General features: G+C 42.5%; 1 protein-coding gene across 3 annotated transcripts in view; it reads left to right on the top strand.

The window, feature by feature from the left end:
* Positions 1 to 20,251, top strand: part of grid1b (glutamate receptor, ionotropic, delta 1b) — a 476,826-nt gene that overhangs the window by 308,326 nt on the left and 148,249 nt on the right. For all 3 annotated transcript variants that reach the window (XM_079851869.1, XM_079851867.1, XM_079851868.1), the window contains exon 4: positions 1,503 to 1,708. In XM_079851869.1, coding sequence (XP_079707995.1) covers positions 1,503 to 1,708 — 206 coding nt within the window. The remainder of the gene's footprint in view (positions 1 to 1,502; positions 1,709 to 20,251) is intronic.

Below are 20,251 nucleotides of genomic sequence, written 5' to 3' on the forward strand. Positions count from 1 at the left end.
CAATTGTACCATTAACATCTTTGTTGATGTCCAGATGGCAGTTTTTATTTGCATTGCTAACACTTTAGATGTTAAAATTTAGATTTTGTGACACAATCAGAAAAGTCCATTTAACTCAATCCAGGACTGTATAGCTCAGAAGGAAAAAATGCACTGTACAAAGTTGCCCATACATGCACTGTATTCATCTGACAGATTTGTGAGAGTAAATTATTTGTAAATATAACTGTTTTTATGTCAATGATAAAACACTGCAGATATAATGACGTTCAACGTCATAAATCTTGCTGGAACATGTCATAACGTTCCACCTAAATAGACAAAAACATGATTCAGTTTGCAAGCTCCATTGGAGGGAAAGATTTTTAGTGAATGTACCACTTAAATTTTTAACTGCTTGTCACTTTATCGTATGACTTAGAAATCAGTGCACTATATGCTTTGACTGTAATAAAAAAAGAAATAAATAAAACAGTTTGGCCATTCCGCCATATGTGCAGAATTAATTATATTACATCAGTGCATTTGCTTGAAAGGTCCTATAATAAAACCTCTTCAGCAAATCTTTGCATATTCAGGTATATTAAGCATGGTAAATGATCCAATCTGTTGATTGTGAAGTCAATGGCATTGAGTAGGAACCTCCAACATTATACTTTAAATGGATTACAACATTAATCAGTCAAATAATTTGATACTGAAGAGAGCTCATCATTTTTAATGAATGTTTACGTCTCTGTATTAGTATATTAGGGCTTTATACAGTATGTGAACCAGGCTTTGAAACATCACAGATTTTTTGTTTGTTTTCTGCAACATTTTGTGGAATGGTTTTAGACATTAAAAGTCTTTAAACAGTGCTGAGACACTCTTATCGGTAGCTAAAAGAATCAAATTCACCAAAATATTAAATAAATGAACGCATAAGGTTCAGGGCTTTGGAGAACTTTAAATGACAGGTGTTTCAATTCTGGCGGATATTCGGTGTAGCTTTCTTCAGATTCTTTCTGAGGCTGCCATTCATTTACCCACATAAAATCTTTTCTTTCTGTCAATTAGCTGCCGCTGAGAGGGTGTGATGGGCAATTTGCTTCCCAGGGTGAGGCACAATATCCAGGCACAAAGCATTTAAATACTTCCTGAAACTAGCAGATTTGAAGCAGAACGGAACAGTTCTTTAATTACTTACCCATTACAGATCATCTCTGAGGTCTTACATCAGTATGAAGAATGGCTTTCATAAGTGTCCTCTGAAGATGACTTCATATTTTTGGTTCATTTTAAATTATACATCTCTGAATATTAGTGACAGATGGAAACCTGTGAATAGAGATTCTTTCTCATGACAATTTGAGGGCTACCGTACTTAATTTGTCCATATCTCATTTGTATTTTTTTTATTTTTTTTTTATATGTACGTTTAAAGATTACCAATTGGCCAAACATAACTCATTTTGACAGGCTTGAACACTTTTTAATTGCAACATGACTATGTCTTGCAGATATCCGTGGACTGCAGGTCTTTCTGGACCAGACGTCAAGACAAGGTTTGGATGTATCTCTGCAGCGAGTGGATAGGAACATCAGCGGCGTGTTTTCCAGTTTGTTCACCTCCATGCGCACAGAGGAACTCAACCGCTACAGGGACACTCTCAGAAGAGCTATCCTGCTTTTGAGCCCACGTGGAGCCCAGGTCTTCATCCATCAGGTTTGTTGCTGTTATTACCGTAATTCTAGCACAGAGTGGTCACTGGGGTAAGATGAGTCTGTAGGTAAGTTGTCCCACCTCTGGTAACTAGTTGTCAGTTGACTAGGAGTATATAGCGATTCACTTGTTTTCTTGATGCATCGTTACAAATCCCGCAGTGCATTTGCATCAATCTCGAAATATGGATTTTTGAATTATGAATAATTTGTAATTATTTGTTTAAAAGCTAAAATCTGACGTCTTAAGTCAATCCAGCCACTGATAAAGCTGCCAACTCATTGTATGACCAGTTAACGTATACGCGTATTTGAGTTAACACAGTTGTTTATGTTGGCAAATGTGTATTAGGTCTCAAGCTCAGTTCCTGGAGGGCCACTGTCCCGAAGTGTTTAGCTCAAACCCTAATTAAACACACCTGAACCAGGTTATCAGGGTCTTCAGGAATACTAGGCTGTGTTTGAAATCACCCCTTTACCTTCATTCACTATTCCCTACATTACTCCACTAATATTGTCCACTTGAAGCAGTGAATTAAAACAAGTGAGTGAATACATCGTTTGTACATTCGTTATTGCGGTTCATTGTGAGATTGAATGAATGCAGGCCTTATGTCATAGCAAATTTACCCAGATTTTTGAGACAGATATGATCCTATAAATTAGTTAGCTAAAGATTTATCCTGATTTTCCAAATGGTGTCTGAGGGCTGACATTGTTGTAATCCTCTGTCATATTACATATTTCTGTATTATATTTACTTATCATACAGCAAATCCTAAAATATAATTACATAGGCTAATAGTACTTCATATATATATATATATATATATATATATATATATATATATATATATATATATATATATATGTGAATTCTCTTTGGTCTCTGCCTGGAGGAAAACTTAAGTGAAAACGGATTCATTGTGCCCTACAAAAGCTGTCACTTTTGTTGCATCCCTCCATAATGACTGTACAAATGACCTGACAGGCTGGCACACCTTCACTGTCATTATCTCAGCATCTGAAGTACACTCCTCCACTGATCTGAGGTCATACACATCCGTTAACATCACACATTGGTCTTAACAAGCTCTGTGGGATCTGTACTGGAATCAGTCACTCATGCTGGCAGGATGCCCATCACTGCCAAGAGCAAGAGTATGACTTTCTCATGCATATGGATTATGCCATAAGACAATAGCCAGCTGTCTGTAATCTCCTGTGCTAGTGGGAACTGAGTGATTTTTATTAGATTAGCCTTTGATGCTGCATCCCTTTGACTGTAAATTTGAACAAAATACAGATTAGATTCTGCAATTTGGATGGAGTGTGGTTTTTACACACCATTCCATTAATATAATGGGAGTTCATGAGTGATGAAACAAGAAAGTGAATGTGTAAGTGGATGTATGTATCGGATGTATGGATGGATGGATGACAGAAAAACAGACTGACATAAAACAGAAAAATAGACTGTCAAATAAGTTAAACAGACAGATATGAAAGTGTCACCGCTAACCATTTAATTACTCCCAACACTGATATTTAGGTATTTTAGGTTGTGTCCATTTTTAGATTGTTTAGAATGATTTCAGATGGCAAACACGTAAGATTTAAAGTAACAATATTAGCTTCAGCTGTGTTTTTACCGACGTGCACTCTGGCATAGCCAGTTGTCATGTTCTCCTGTCATCTGTGACAGGTTGTGCTTCCCAGCCATCAGCACTCAGATACCACTTGAGGTCTTTCCTAAAGACATGTTTTGGTTCCTTAGCTGATAACTCTCTTCTTCAGTTTAACCCACAACGGCACGGCACATAATTTTTTAAGACAAATAACTCAAGTCAAAGTTTACTGAGCTCAGTGACTATGAGGGTGCTTATTATCAGTTTAGCTCAAGATCTGGAATACTGATCATAGCTTATTACAAATCTGACAGTTTCCTCCTGCTGTGTCATGTATTTTGGGACGTTTCTTTGATGAGGGATACATCTGGTAAATTGGTTTTGACAATGCAAAATCGCTAAGAGTGGAAATTGCTGAATTTTCCCCTCATACTGATCTTTTAAAACCAAAGGAAGATTGTACTTAATGCAGGACTGCATCATAGAATTATTCACTTGTAAAAGTGTTTTTGAGACACTTTGATGTTTGAAAACAATGTAGTGCAATGTGCCTTGTACTTCATGGATAGTTTGATAGAAATGGATTCACTGTGCCTGATAGCAAAAGTTATTATAGTAAAGTATTCAAAAAAGCTAAGTTTAAGTTATTTTAACACTTTTCCCGCCAGTGTTTTTTTTTTTTTTTTGTAAGTTGCCAGCCACTACAAGCATTTTTGATCATGTTTACAAAAATGTAATAGCCCCTGAATATCTGAATATAATAATACGTAATATAGTAATGTATCAAAAGAAAGAACAGAGCCTCTGCTTTAGCAGCTACATCAAAAAAAAAAAAAAAAAAAATCTAGCTTAATGCATTTTTTTTTTTTTTTTTATCAACAATTGAATGTGGGTAAATTTAATTTAAAAAATCTATATTTTGAACAAAAAGCTGAGAAAACGTGCCCCCCACAACACCTCACGTTTGATTTCGTTAACATTATTTGTGTTGACATAAGCCTGGAAATGACCGTGTGGAAATAAGTCTTTATTAATCAATAGTCAGCCCGTGATATCATATTCCGCATGAAAAATAATAATAGTTGCTATGTTTTACTGCCATTAGTGTTCATTTCAGCTGAAAACTGCAGTGAATTGTATGTAGTTTGAAACAAATACATCAAAAAGTATCTTGGTACAAATTACAAATACTTGCTAATTAAAATATACAACAAAATACTGTTGTGAGAAATTTGTGTCTGTCTGTATTTAGTACTGTCTAATATTGTCATTGTGGTTAGCTGAAATGAAACCATTCCCTTTTTTAAGGCATATTGTGACGATATGCTTCAAATGTACCACTGATATATGTGATGTATTCGTTTGACTTTTAGTTTGTAGTCTTGGTCCTGTTTTCCTACTCCATTCCCTGATTGTTTGCACTTGTGTCTTGTTATTCAGTTAGCCTTTCAAGGTGAGCTCAGTTCTGTTTTAATCACACTTTCCCTCTTTTCTGAGTTCTTGGCATTACAGAAACATGTTGAAAAGCAAGTGTAACAAGGTTAGTTGTTGTAGGAGGAAAGAGGCAGAAACCGGCAAATGTTTAACAACTTTAATCATATAAAGTTGTTAAACTTGATTCTTGCATTTCAGTCTAAAGCAAGAGCATGAGCTGATGGCTCAAAGAACAATACTTGTCCTAAGTGCAAGAGGTAATAAGTTAAAATCTTTCCTGGATATGTTTCTACTGAGAGATCGGTAATAGTGGCAAATTTGGTTAGATTTTATTTTGTGAATTTACTGGAATGGCATTTTGGATTAGAGAAATGGAACACACTTCTGTTACAGCTGCTGTATTTAAGGGGCGGCTATGATGGGGTCCGCCACTGAATAAAGCAGAATAATACAGAGTCTTTGATCTTTAAATAGGATCTAGTACGCTTATGACCGAAGCCCAGTTCCAAACACTAGTGAGCTGTCTTGTTGTCTGTTGTTTAAATAGGCAGCTACAAAGGACTTATGTGATGCTGCCTTAGAAATTGGGTGCCTGGACTTACTTGTACTGCTGAAAAAAACTATCTCTGAGACCTTCAATGTTGACATCTTTCTTTCTTTCAGTCTTTCACGATATCATTCTTCCAATGTCTTTACTTGCTCTGCTCCCCATATTACACCAACACATACCCTGATATATACAAGCTGGACATATACCTAAATAAACTTAATGGAATGATAAATCAGTCAAGATTATACATTTTCATTCAAGATCAGATTTTAGGTTAAGGTTTATTCTGTGTTCCACTGAACTTGGAGAGTCGTAATTTCCAACTTTCAATTTGGCAAAGGCAATAGACAGCACTTAAATTCAGATTCAGATATTTATATATTTTTTTGTAGATCACCTTATGAGCATCGAGCAATGGAAGGTCTTTATGGTTGGAGATTGGAGATATCCCAGCCAACATTTCATGGTGATGCCAGTGTAGGCATGATATGGGCATGAGGTATGTGCCCTACATGGTTTTGTCCATGGGTTATATGTCGGCCCTACATGAATTAGCCCATACTGGGGCTAAGATAGGGCCGACATGTGACTCATACAAACCTTTTGCTTTTCTATTTTAGAACTCTTAGTTCTCATAATATGAGACATCTGATGACCTTTAATTGAAATATGTATAGCTCCTACTGCTTGAACACAGAATCTAACATCTGAATATTAAAAAGTCACTGCATGTTCAAGCTTCATTCCTCTTTTAACTAGTCCAAACGCTGTAATGCTGTAGCTGGATGTGCCCTACATTGTTTTGTCCATAAGTTTATATGGGTTCCATGTTGGCCCTATCTTAGCAACAGTATGGGCTAATTCATGTAGGGCCGACATGGAACCCATATAAACTTATGCAGGACCTATACCTCAAGCCCATATTGTGCCTACATTGGCCCCACCACGAAATGTTGGCTGGGAATTAGGAATATCATTCGGTGTAGGGTTGGAATTTGAACAAAAACTTTTTAAACTGATCTTTTCCCTTTTATTTTAGCAAAACTTTAGATTAATGGTACAGATCAAGACAGTGTTCCATGGGCAGGAAAGTTGTTCCATGACTGACAAAACATGTTGACCTAGAAACATATTGTCGAAATTACAGTCGATGTTTACACAACAGACATTTCCCAGGACTATGAAAAGTCCTGTATTGACATGAATCCCTCTGGCTGTCAAGTTTCAAGTTTCAATTTTGCTCTCTGCAGGTAACAAAATAGATTATTTTAGATTAAATAAACAGCTTGATGTTGAGATATGTCAAAAGGACAAAGTTTCAGAAAATTTACCAGATACCTCTCTTTAATCTCAGCCTTTGTATTTGGACATCACATCAGCATTTTTTTTATATATATATTTGATCTGTAGATAGCTTCAAAGGCATTCTTTTTTAAGCACAACTTTTTGCTTTTCTATTTTAGAACTCTTAGTTCTCATAGTATGAGGCATCTGATAACCTTTTATTGAAATATTTATAGCTCCTACTGCTTGAACACAGAATCTAAGATCTGAATACTAAAAAGCTACTGCATGTTCAAGCTTCAATCCTCTTTTAACTAGTCCAAACTCTGTAATGCTGTAGCTGTGTTTAAATTGGTCTTTCTTTGTGACTGCCTTTGACAAACATCATTCTGTTCCTTTTTAAAATCAAGGGTGAAGTAGCAGGCCAGTGTGTTAATATATTCCTGTACAACATAAATGCGACTGCAATGCTTTCAAGGCTGTGTGATTAAGTTATTATAGGGCATATTTGTTCATTTTTAATCCTGTAATCAAATATGTTTTTACCAGAGATAGCTTCTTACATTTCTTTTCAGGTCCTCTGTTAATTAGACTGCTAATTAGACAGAGATGGATAAATATTTAATTTACTGAAAGTAGACCTTAACCCATGAGTACGGAATTGGAGTTTTGTGAAGTTATAGTTTCATACAGCACAGCAGCAACAAGGTAACATTAAATTTCTTTAAGCATATATCTCATTCATTAAACTATTTCAAGACTGGATTAAGCACCACTGCGCACTGCGTATGAAATATGATTTGTAAGTGAAAAACATAATGAGAAGACCAGTACTGGACTGCTGCAGGTTACTGGGGAAACAAGTAAGCAGTGTTGGACAAGCTAATTGGAAAATGAATTGAGCTAAGCTAGCAGTAACTGTACATTAAATGTAGCTTCACTACACTGAAGCTACCACCCTGGGAAATGTAGCAAGCTAAGCTACAGCAATATGGCAAACGTAGTTTACTACGTTTGAGCTATTTTTTAAATTTTCATTTTTATATTGAACCAACTTCATTCCAAGTCAATGCTATCTCCAGTGATCAATAAAACTGTCAGTCAAACAGATTTGTCAAATAAACTTAAAAAAAATTGTCCAAAACAGTTCCAAACAAATTTGGCAGCAAAAAACAAACAACAAAACCATTTTATAACTTTATAAAACTGTAACAAAACCAGGTGTCGAGAGTGTGTGCATATTTCCATTGAGTAAATTTATCACGTGTCAGCCCAAGGATTGAGATTGGCACGTGATGTCACCGTCTGGAGCAGAACGTGGTGGTAATGCACCAAAATGCTGGTTGTAGGGCCCTATGAAATCCGTTTTATTTTTTCCCACATTCCAGATTCAGTTTTTTTCCGTAAAAATGTTTTTGGACTCCCATTTTAATAGTTAAATGAAATTTTAGTAATCAAAAAGCATGTCTAATTAATTGAAATCTTGAAACTTATACGATTTAACAATAATTCAGTACAATTTTAAAATAAATTACATTTTTAGGGCAATATGATTTTTTATTTTTATTTTTATTTTTCTTGATTCCATTTTAATGGTTTATTTAAATTGTAATAACCAATTATTTGAAATGTAATGATTTAAGAAAAACGTTCTTCAAAGGTTAAACCAACCTTTTATTTTGACGGGTATGCTGTTTAATATTCACAGACACTAGTCTATATAGCGTTTAGTGACTTACTTTTCATCCAAGATCTAACAAATTCCGTGAAATTCCGCGTTACAGTAGGTAAATTCCGTTTTTATGCCTGGATTCCACGATTCCGTCCCTGTTTTCCGCATCGTGCGAATGAAATCACATAGCCCTATGGTTGCCAACTGCTGTAAATCACGAAGACAAAGAAGATTTGAGCTTGAGTTTTAGAAATGCTTGGGGAAAATGTAGCTTATGTGTACGCTACCACACTACTTGATCAAAAAAGAGCTTCGCTACTGAAAAGCTATCTGATTCAGAAAACAGCGACGCTACCACGACGCTACTGAGAAATGTAGTTAAACTAGTAGCGTCACTACGCTATTGCCCAACACTGCAAGTAAGGGATAATGTACATCCAGCCAGTTGTTATCGCAAAATAAACCTGACAGGGTGATCACGATTCAGGGCCCAGACTCCTTGAAGGGGTTTATTTTGTGATAACTGGCTGGATGTACATTGTCCAGCTTATTACATGGCTCTACTAGCCACAAAAGTAAATAATTAGACACAGAATACCGATTAGAGTTGAAATAATTTATTTGCGTCAAATCCAATAACATTTATTTTTATGGTCCCCTTTGAACATTATATTGACTATAAGCAGCTCTGTAACTATATGTCAATTAACTCTCATTAGAGTACTAGTAGACTTTCTGCTTAATATCTGCTAACTCTTTATTGTGATGGTCATCCAACAGACATTCTACTGACTTTGCAAGTAACTTTGCAAATAAATGTCAACTTATTCTAACCCTAACCCTGCCAGTCTACTAATACAACACTCTAATAAGAGTTAGACATGGTGCAATGTTACTTATAATCAACAGAATGTGTTAAAGGTTATCATTAAAATAAAGTCAAACCATACTAATTGCACAATTCATTAAACCATATTTTCATCAAAATAACAAGGTTGTATTTGTTTTTGTTTTTTTAGATGTACCTGTACTTCAAAACTTCACAGTGCAACAAATTTGTGTCACATCATTCTTTTTTTGTCTTTAACAAAACAAGAATATGCAATGATTTATAAAACAAACTATTAGTTGTGCTTCTTTCAGCAAAACTGTTTGATACAGCAAAATAGTCAACAAGTGGTATCTGAAATTGTATTATTTGGCTTATTTTGGTAGCTTTTACTTTGGAAGGTCAGCTTCTTGAAAGGACAAACACACATGGCTTATAATGCCAAACCTAAGCAAATTAGGCATTGCACTTTTAAAAAGAAATCTTACCAGACACTCAGTACCATTTCTTAAAAATTATCTTGTCTATTTTAGGGTTAATGTCATTTGCCATGGCAACTTTCAATACTGAGACCAGATGCTGGTCTGTAAGGCGGGATCAGTGGGATGTCTTGGTCAGCTTCATTATGGAGAACATCTGCTCACATGACTAGGTGCTTCCATACATATAAATGATGCATGCAGCGTGAAGGTGAAGCTGTGGCATTGATTTAGGGAGTAGAGGTGCAAACTTAGCTGCCCCAAAATAACTGGTACTGGGTCTTTATTGATGAGTATTCAATGAGTTCCAAATGCAAGTGTTCAGGTGCAGTGTAAACATCAACTGCAAATGGATTCGCGAACAGGTCAAGTTTGAATTTCTGTGTTTCAAAATCAGCAAATCTCCTGCTGAATTCCACTTTTAGTGTGTTCAATTTGTTGGCATACACGTAAGTCGGGAATGGGATGGTGACTGTGTCACTGACTGGCAAATAGGAAAGTGAGACAGGTCGCCCTGGCGCATCTGGCTCTCCCACAGAGGCAGTTTCATTTGAAACGCCTTACCAAATCTTGCAATTCAGTGATCATCTGCTTTCGGACCTGGAGTTTTACATTAAGAGTGTTGAGGTACTCTATTATGTCACATTCAAAATGCCAAGTCGCTCAGCCATTTTTCATCCTCAAGCTCGAGGATGACCATTTGTTTACTTTCCATGAAACGAGCGATCTCTCTGCGGAATCATAAAATATTCACAACAATTTACCCTGACTTAGCCAGTGCACCTCTGTGTGGTATGGCACCTCATGCACAGAGTCTCCTCTAAAGTGCCCTGCATTGCTGGTGATTCAAACCCCACTGACAAATACAGTTTACTGTTTTGTTTGCAACTGTCAGTGCATGTCCCATGTCCAACAACTCTCCTCAAAGGGCCTCCTGGTGAATGATGCATCAGGTTTTCTCAAACTTTCTCGAAACAAACCAACTCTGTTCCAACCAATTCCGTGCCATTGATGTACTGCTCCACTTGTGAAAAAATGTCCTGTCCAGATGTTGTTCTGTGAATTGCTCTTAAATCTAAAAGTTCCTCAGTGACGGAAAACTGAGCGGACAGTGTCAGTCCCATCTGCACTCTCATCTACAGCCAATGAATATGCACCTAAGTCCTTAGCTTTATCTTTTAGCTGAATTTGTAAGTCAGAGCCCAGCTCATCCACCCAACTAGCCAGAGTATTTCGGGAAAAGCTGATGTTATCAAAGGCTTATCAAAAGATGCTATCAAACACCACATACCTTTTCAATGCAGCTTTTAATAAATTCCCCCTCTGTGAACAGCTTGCATGCTCTTGCTATCTTTTCAGCAATTATGAAGCTTGCCTTCACAGCTCCCTCCCTCACCTTTACTGTTGCTGAAGTTTGTGTTTCAGTTCTTTGACTTTTAGCAGCTGAACATGATTTAATGTTTGAATCAACTGACAGCCCTAAAAAGTAGTAATAATCTGTGCTCTCATGAGTCTGTTTGTATGTAGGTGCACTGAACGCGTGTTATCAGAAATGCCTGAGCCGTGTATCAATAATAGTTGACTGCATCCCCCTCCTTGTTCTTGATTCCTCTGATGGCCATTCTGTGTTTAAGGACATAGTTTGGATGACAATTTGAGCCCTAGAGTCTTTTTTTTTTTTTTTTTCACGAGTATTGTTCCTCTTCTCTGCCACCCAAGTTGACAGCCGTTTTGTTAAATCCCAAAACCTCTGTCTTTTTTCAGAGGCTCTTCATCACCTCTGACTGTAGAGTTGTTATGTTTCCTCCTGCTGTGTTGGTGTGTATGTGTGGGCTTGACCTGTTATGGGTGTCCCATCAATTCTCATTTTATTTAGGATTTCTCCTCTTTTACTGTTCTCCGTGCCTGCTGCTTATAGACGTAGGGGGCCACCCCGCCGTTGCTGTCGCACCAGGAGACAGATTGAGTGGCATGAGTTATCTAGCATGATGGGTGATACTCAGTGGGAAAAATGTTACTCCAGTGGCGTAGGAGACAGATAATTTTCAGGTGTTGTTAGTGCCATTGAATTACTTCCTTCTGCTCTTGATTGCTTGAATGTTTGTCAAGAGATTCCACAAAATAAAAGATAGAGCTCATGGGTATCAGGGAAGGTGCTTTGCAGACACAATTTAAGCAAAGCCAGAAATGGCAATATAAACTAAATTTCACAGTTTCTTAATCAAATACGAGTGTTACTTGACCATTCAGTTAACATTTTAGTTTAACTATTTATGTATTTGTATCTACTTATATTTGTAAGTAGTGTGTTATTTGATATTACATTTAACATTAATATATTTAAAATGTACTCAACTTCTTTATTACAGCTGTGCAATTACAAATATATTAAATACATGACATACAACTCAGAAAGCAATTTTGCATTTAAAAGACATTCAATAGCTGTCCAAACACAGCCCTGAAGTTGGACTAAAAAAAGGCAAAACTTGGGCTGTCAGTGAAAATTTAATAGAAGTCTAACCATAGCCCAAGATTAGACTAGTCATCAATTAGATAACATGTCAAAGAAATGACACCAAACACATTATCACCGACCTTGCTTACATGATGGAATATCATACATCTTGCAAGTTATTTTGGCAAAAACAACATTTAACCAAATTCAAGGTTATTGGGTTACTCATAGCCAGACTATATTGGGTCTATAGTTAACCTAGACAGTTAAATGATGGCTATTGCTTGCTGGGAAGTTTCAATAGAAATTAAAGTGTATTTTAGTTTACCAAAAATGCTTGTTAGTAGGCCTACATTCAGCCATATACTTTTAAGTTTAACTAACTGCATTTAATATGTAAATTATAATACATTTTCATGTAATAACATGCAATAAAGTGTCCGAGAACACTACATCAAGTTTGCAATTAATTATTTCCGTAACAAGTACTAAAGTGCTAAAGTGTACTTCTTTTTCAAAAGGGACTAATGGCTGACAAACTTAAAGTTCATTCATCAAAGAGTTTTCTCTGCACACTGTAAACTAAAAGTACTTTAAAAGTAGGAGCACCTGCAGGATTTCATATGACGTTGAACGCACAGCAACACTAAAAAGTTTTCTAAGACTCTTCAGACCAAATGATCAGTGAGAGCAATGGTACACCCGAGCAGAATGAAGTTATCTTTAGACACGTTTAAACATTTTAAAATCCAATAATGGCAAAAACCAATGAAATTGTCAGACATCCATCTAGTGGATGTTCACATATAGGAAAACAACTGTACAGGCAGACACAAAAACACTTTCGGTGTGAATTGGCGCTTATTCACATTGCACAGCAGTAGCCTAGCAATTTTTTTTTTTTAAGAAAGTTACCTCTCAAAAAGCAGCCTTTTGTTGTTGTTGTTTTGTTGTTTGTAGGTAAATATGAACTTCATCCAGCGCTGTTTGTTCTCTCGATACTGTCTATTTGTTTTACTGACTAAGAAGTTGGCTCAAATGATTCAATGAGAGAACGGTCTGAACTAACGCGAATCGATTCAGACAGTTTTGGGTTGGCCAATTCACTGAAAAGAAAGAATCTACTCAAAAGAATGATTAATTGACAAATGATTGGAATTTAACAGAAATACAGGACACAACTGCTGAATATATTCACACAGGAATCTTTTCTCAGGTCAGTCGGCGCTCCCATGGTACACACAGTGCATACGATTGTACAGCTGCTGGCGCTGCTGAATAAAAGGACAACAATTGCTTCCTCAGTAGCTATTTCTGTTTTGTGACAATGTCTGCGGAAATGATAATTATATTGTCTTGAACGTGAATGGAAACATAGAAACATAGCAAGAATGGCTCAGATTACTCCTTTAATGTTTTTTCTTTGTGATTTGTGTCATCATTTTATATATAATAGCATACTTCCCCCTCATAACTGCATAATTACATATATATTATTCAGGTCCATAGCACAGACTAAATTATAGCTGATTATTTAAGTTTAGAGGTTTTCTCAAACCACTAACCGTAACTATGAGATATACTAATAGCTTTAGTTAGTTTAGTGGTCAATGTGGTCAATTTAGTTAGTTAAGTGGTGATTTATCCTAGTCAATTTTGTTTATAATAAAGCTGGACCACTGCTAAACCAAGATGATTGCCAACAGTCAGTAGTAATTTAACAATTATTTTACACATGAAACAATTTTCACTAAAAATAATAATACAAAGAAACAACAATTAACACATTGAATTAAAAAATAGTAAAACAACCAAAATGTAGTTGAAATGATGATGGTGGCAACAGGCATGATTTCAAAAGTTTTTTCCCATTTCCCCCAGGAATTGGGCACTGGCTCTATCCTCCATTCACCCATACCAACATTTTAGGGGACTCATCCACATAAACAAAAAGGGTTCTGTTTGTTGTGTTGTATGTGTTTCCTCATTGGGCCTTATTCATGAAACACGAGTTGTCTGATGTACGTCAGTGGATATAAAATAGTGGCCAGACGTGATGTCTGGCCAAGGAAAATTTACATCTTCACTAAATACTTTTAAAAATGTGTTAAAGATTGTGTAGTTGTGCTTGGAGTCAATTGTTCCCTTTCGTGGTCACTCCGAGTTACGTCGGATGACGACGATTGGGGTTTCGCTTAGAAAGCCTCTCACCTTCGAGTATATAAAACGAGCCAATGGCAATGAAATGCCATGGGTCTGCGGAATTTGCATAGCGTAACTCCGCCCGCCGCAGGGGGTATATAAGGAAGTACGCTGCACAAATGCAGATATGTTTTCGCTTCGGAGCCAAGTTCAGTACTTCACTCCACAAGCCTTTTGAGTGTCATCTCAAATCTCTTCGAGACGAGCGGCTCTTCAGTGTGTTTGTGTGACGGCGCTTTCCAGCGAGATCGCATTTCCTGCTGCTGATTTGTGCAGTAATCTGCCGACAGTGAGTGTGTTTCTCCCTGGGCGCTTCAGCACTCTGCTGAGCTTTTCCACTCTCTAAAAGAGCTGCACGCGGCACGTCTTTTTCAAGACGGTTCGCCCGTGTATTTTCTGGATGTGTGTGCGCACTGTGCGGTCATCTGCCTAACGGTCGAGAGCGCTGTTTTGCGTGTTGGGCTTAATCACGCTTGGCAGCGCTCGTTGATGAGTCATGTTTTCATTGCGGGAACATGACCATCGCGATGTTTATAGATCAAGACTCAATGATCTCCATGTGAGTAGAGTCCCCTCTGCCACACCCCAATTTATCTCTTCCTCGAGAAGGGATACTTTGGCTGGTGGCCAGGGTGATCTGAGGGTTTGGTGTGGCACAACAACCGACGAGTCAATTCCTCGGGCCACACCCCCCTCCACATCGCAGACCATGCACTCACAGCATCACAAGGCGGGCTTGATTCCTCTGGAAATGAAGTTTCGACTGCGTTGCCTCCCACGGGAGTGCCATCGTTGCCGGGACCGATCCAGAGCTGTCAGCCATGCTTTCCCGGGCAGCTGAAAGCATCGGCTGGAGTGGCCCCGCCCTCCCCCGAGCGCTGTAAGCTTCTCCCGGACGTGCATCAGGATGCCTGCGCTGCGCGAGACTCCACGTGACTTTCGCTGCTCGCGGGTGTCCTCCGCCTTCGCTGCTTTCGATCGCACGGTGATCATGGTCTGTATGTTCCCTGTCACTATCGTGGCACGGTCATGCAGTACTGTGTGTCGCCTGCGCCTTCGATGCAGTGCTGTCCCGGGAGTTCTGTCGAACCAGCCGCAGTGGAACGCTAGTCCTTCCCTGGCCAACCCTGGCAGAACGCGGAAAATTTTAACCACGCCCCTATGCTGGGACGCTATGCCTCCCATGCCCGGCCTGGTTGTTCCGCCGCGCACACTACTGACCTCGCTCTCGGGCGACATCGGTACCTGCGTGATCCTGGGTCAGGTGATGTCCACTATGTGGTCCAGACATGGGCTTAGCCAGGTTGATGTGGTAGGGTCTGAGAATTAATTTTCTCAGCTCCCCCATGTCCCAGGCTGAGCTCTTTGGCGGTGTGGCTTCGGCCACCTGAAGCAGACTCAGGTCCTGTACCGATGGTCATCCATCCGTGCGGTCTCCTTAGTCTTCTTCCCGCCAAGGCCCCCTCCATGCGGCTGCTCCCCTCGGGCCTTCACCAGCTCTGAGTAGGAGGAAGTCGCAGGAGGGTGGCGCTGCCCTTCTCCGCCCCTTAGACTGCCATGTCAGCCTAAGCAGCACCCTTGAGGCGGGCAGCCTGGTCGGCGGTGTGGTTGAGGACTGCGCCCAACAGTCTTCGATCACTCCAGAAGCGGACTGAGGCTCTGCACTGACGGTCATCCGTTGGTGTGGTCTGCTTAGTCCGCTTCCCGCCGACGCCACCTCCATGCGGCTCCTTCCCTCGAGCCTTCACCGGTCCGAGCACGAGGAGGTCGCTGGAGGCTGGCACCGCCTGTCTCTGCCCCTTAGCCGGCTAACACCTGGCTAAGCAGCACTCCTGAGATGGGCAGCTTGGAGTTAGGGCTCAGTTCTTCGGGGTGTTGGGAGCAGGACCACTCCTTCCCCCAGTGGAGGGCTGGGGGAGAATCTTGTTCTAAAAGGACTGATGCTCTTTCTCTGAGCTTTAAGAGGCAGTGGATGACAGCACGCGCCGCCCACGGGCCACGCTCCTCTCATCCCCCCTCTGTCGCCAGACCCCTGCCAGAGCACGCCCCCGTGGGACGCGCGCCCTCCCCTGGCCTCCTCTGGCAGGATGCGGTTTATGACCGTGCCCCCGCACAGGGCCGCTATGCCACCCTCGCCGGTGCCGGTCATTCCGCCTCGCTGCCCCACCGACGGTACGTCTGTGGTTCGTATGACCCCGCTGGTGCACTTTCTGGAGGCCTGGCTAGAGCTTCCCAGACTGTCCCGCTGGGTCGCGAGAACCATTAGATTCGGCTACGCGATTCAGTTCGCGATATCTCCTCCCCGCTTCAGGGGAGTCCGCTTCACTATGGTCGGGGGCAATGCCCCTGTCATGAGAGCGGAGGTCGCCACCCTACTGGCGAAGGGTGCGATCGAGATTGTCCCTCCAGCCGAGATGAAGTCCGGCTTCTACAGCCCTTACTTCATTGTACCCAAGAAGTCCGGTGGGTTACGGCCAATCCTCGACCTGCGCGTCTTGAACCGCTCCCTTCACAGGCTGCCGTTCAAGATGCTAACGGCCAAACACATCCTCCAGTGTGTACGGCCGCAGGATTGGTTTGCAGCGATCGACCTGAAGGACGCCTACTTCCATGTCTCCATTTTACCTCGACACAGACCGTTTCTACGGTTTGCTTTCGAGGGGCAGGCATACCAGTACGCGGTTCTCCCTTTCGGGCTAGCCCTGTCTCCTCGCGTCTTTACGAAGGTCGTCGAGGCAGCCCTTGTTCCCCTCCGGGAACACGGGGTTCGCATCCTGAACTATCTCGACGACTGGCTGATTCTAGCTCACTCTCGAGACCAGGTTTGCGAACACAGGGACTTAGTGCTCCGGCACCTAGTTCGTCTGGGCCTTCGGGTCAACTGGGAGAAGAGCAAACTCTGCCCCGTGCAGAGGATCTCTTTTCTCGGTATGGAGATCGACTCGGTCGCCATGTGCGCGCAGCTTACGAGCGAGCGCGCGCAGTCACTGCTGACTTGTCTTCACCAATTCGAGGGCAAGAGTGCGGTTCCACTGAAACTATTTCAGAGGCTCCTGGGGCATATGGCATCCGCAGCCGCAGTAACGCCGCTGGGATTGCTTCATATGAGACCGCTTCAGCTTTGGCTTCGCGATCGAGTCCCGAGGTGGGCATGGCAACACGGCACGCTCCGAGTCCCAGTGACTCCAGCCTGCCGTCAGACCTTCACCCCGTGGGCGAACCTCAATTTTCTACGGGCCGGAGTGCCCTTAGAACGAGTTTCCCGGCATGTTGTTGTATCAACAGATGCCTCCAACACGGGCTGGGGCGCCATGTGCAATGGTCATGCTGCCGCGGGCTCCTGGACAGGACCCCAGCGCCTTTGGCATGTCAATTGCCTCGAGTTGCTGGCTGTACGTCTCGCCCTGCACCGCTTCCATGCGCTGCTCAGGGGCCAGCACGTACTAGTCCGATCAGACAATACCGCAACAGTAGCGTACATCAACCATCAGGGTGGTCTACGCTCCCGCCGTATGTCGCAACTCGCTCGCCACCTCCTCATATGGAGTCAGAAGCATCTGAGGTCGCTTCGAGCCATTTATATCCCGGGACACCTGAACCAGGCGGCCGACGAGCTGTCTCGAGTTCGGCCTCTCGCTGGAGAATGGCGACTCCATCCCCAGACGGTCCAGCTGATTTGGGATCAGTTCGGCGACGCACAGGTAGACCTGTTTGCCTCCCACGACTCGTCCCATTGCGACCTGTTTTATTCCCTGACCGAGGGCACGCTCGGCACGGATGCACTGGCGCACAGCTGGCCGCGGGGTCTACGCAAGTATGCGTTTCCCCCAGTGAGCCTTCTTGCGCAGACCTTGCGCAAGATCAGGGAGGACGAGGAGCAGGTCATTTTGGTTGCCCCGTATTGGCCCAACCGGACCTGGTTCTCCGAACTAGTACTCCTCGCGACAGCACCTCCCTGGCCAATTCCTCTGAGGAAGGACCTCCTTTCTCAGGGACGGGGCACCTTATGGCACCCTCGTCCCGATCTTTGGAACCTCCACGTGTGGCTCCTGGACGGGACGAGACAGGTTTGAGTACCCTACCACCTGCGGTGGTGGCTACCATCACTTCCGCTAGAGCATCGTCCACGAGACATGCCTATGCGTTGAAGTGGAACCTCTTCGTCAACTGGTGTTCTTCTAAACATCAAGAACCCACGAAATGCCCGATCAGTGTCGTGCTCTCCTTCCTGCAAGAAGGGTTGGAGCGAAGGCTGTCTCCCTCCACCCTGAAAGTGTATGTTGCCGCCATTGCCGCACATCACGAAGCAGTTGATGGTAAGTCTCTGGGAAAGCACGACCTGATCGTCAGGTTCCTGAGGGGAGCGAGGAGACTAAATCCTCCTCGTCCTCCCCTCGTACCCTCTTGGGACCTCTCAGTGGTTCTAAATGCCCTGCAGAGTGCTCCATTTGAGCCTTTACAGTCAGTGGAGCTTAAGTTCCTGTCAATGAAGACAGCGCTCCTGGTTGCATTGGCCTCCATCAAGAGGGTAGGGGACCTGCAGGCATTTTCGGTTGACGAAGCGTGCCTGGAATTCGGGCCGGCTAACTCTCACGTGATCCTGAGACCCCGGCTTGGATACGTGCCCAAGGTTCCTACCACACCCTTTCGAGACCAGGTAGTGAACCTGCAAGCGCTGCCCTTGGAGGAGGCAGACCCAGCCTTGGCACTGCTCTGTCCAGTACGCGCCCTCCGTGCTTACGTAGACAGAACGCGGTGTTTCAGGACCTCAGACCAGCTCTTTGTCTGTCATGGTGGGAAGCTGAAGGGAAAGGCTCTCTCAAAGCAAAGGTTATCTCACTGGATAGTGGATACCATTGCTTTGGCATTCCAGCAGCAAGGTCGTCCGTGCCCCCTTGGTGTGAAAGCCCACTCCACACGTAGTGTGGCTTCCTCTTGGGCTCTAGCGCATGGCGCCTCGCTAACAGACATTTGTAGAGCTGCAGGCTGGGCGACACCCAACACATTCGCGAGATTCTATAATCTCCGAGTAGAGCCAGTTTCTTCTCATGTACTCGCTTCAACCAGCCGGTGCTAGATTCTGCTCAGGTGTCTTCGCTTGCTCGCCATTCCTCTCCACGGACGGGATACGTGCGATATATTCTCTCAGGTGAGTCTGATAAGCTCTGAGTTCCTCCAGCACTGGTGACGTCAACGCCTGAGTTATGCCAATTTCCATAACACAGCTTTTGCGCTTGACTAGGTGCCTCCATGTGCATGGTTCCCCCTCTGGGCGACCCCCACATGTGTATTCCACTGTAAGTCTCCTTGTGAGCGTGTGTCTTTCCCTTGGCAAGCCACCTTGCCACCCCTGGGGTTTAAAATTCCACCTGCGGCTGGACACCCCAGTGATGTTCCATATGCAGCCCTCTGGGTCATATGTGTATTCTAAGTCCCCCCCATCAATGGCTGGGCATAATTGCATATTTCTCTCTGGAGATATGCTTCCCAGTGTACTTTGGTATCCCTGTGTTAAGTAGGACTCCTTCGTTCGTGCTAGTCTCACAACAGGGAGCTCAGACTTACGCAGGGCACTGGAAGACAGCCGAGGTGGCGTGATTAGACTGGAACCCCAATCGTCGTCATCCGACGTAACTCGGAGTGACCACGAAAGGGAACGTCTCGGTTACGGATGTAACCCTCGTTCCCTGAGTGGGAACGGAGACGTTACGTCTTCCTGCCACTTCCGCTGTACCGCTGAAAAACGCCTGAGTTCAGTCTCGGCTCCTCAGCGAAGACATATCTGCATTTGTGCAGCGTACTTCCTTATATACCCCCTGCGGCGGGCGGAGTTACGCTATGCAAATTCCGCAGACCCATGGCATTTCATTGCCATTGGCTCGTTTTATATACTCGAAGGTGAGAGGCTTTCTAAGCGAAACCCCAATCGTCGTCATCCGACGTAACGTCTCCGTTCCCACTCAGGGAACGAGGGTTACATCCGTAACCGAGACGTTTTATTTGTGATAACA

This window comes from Squalius cephalus (genome assembly GCF_949319135.1).
Source record: "Squalius cephalus genome assembly, chromosome: 19".
Classification (NCBI taxonomy): domain Eukaryota; kingdom Metazoa; phylum Chordata; class Actinopteri; order Cypriniformes; family Leuciscidae; genus Squalius; species Squalius cephalus.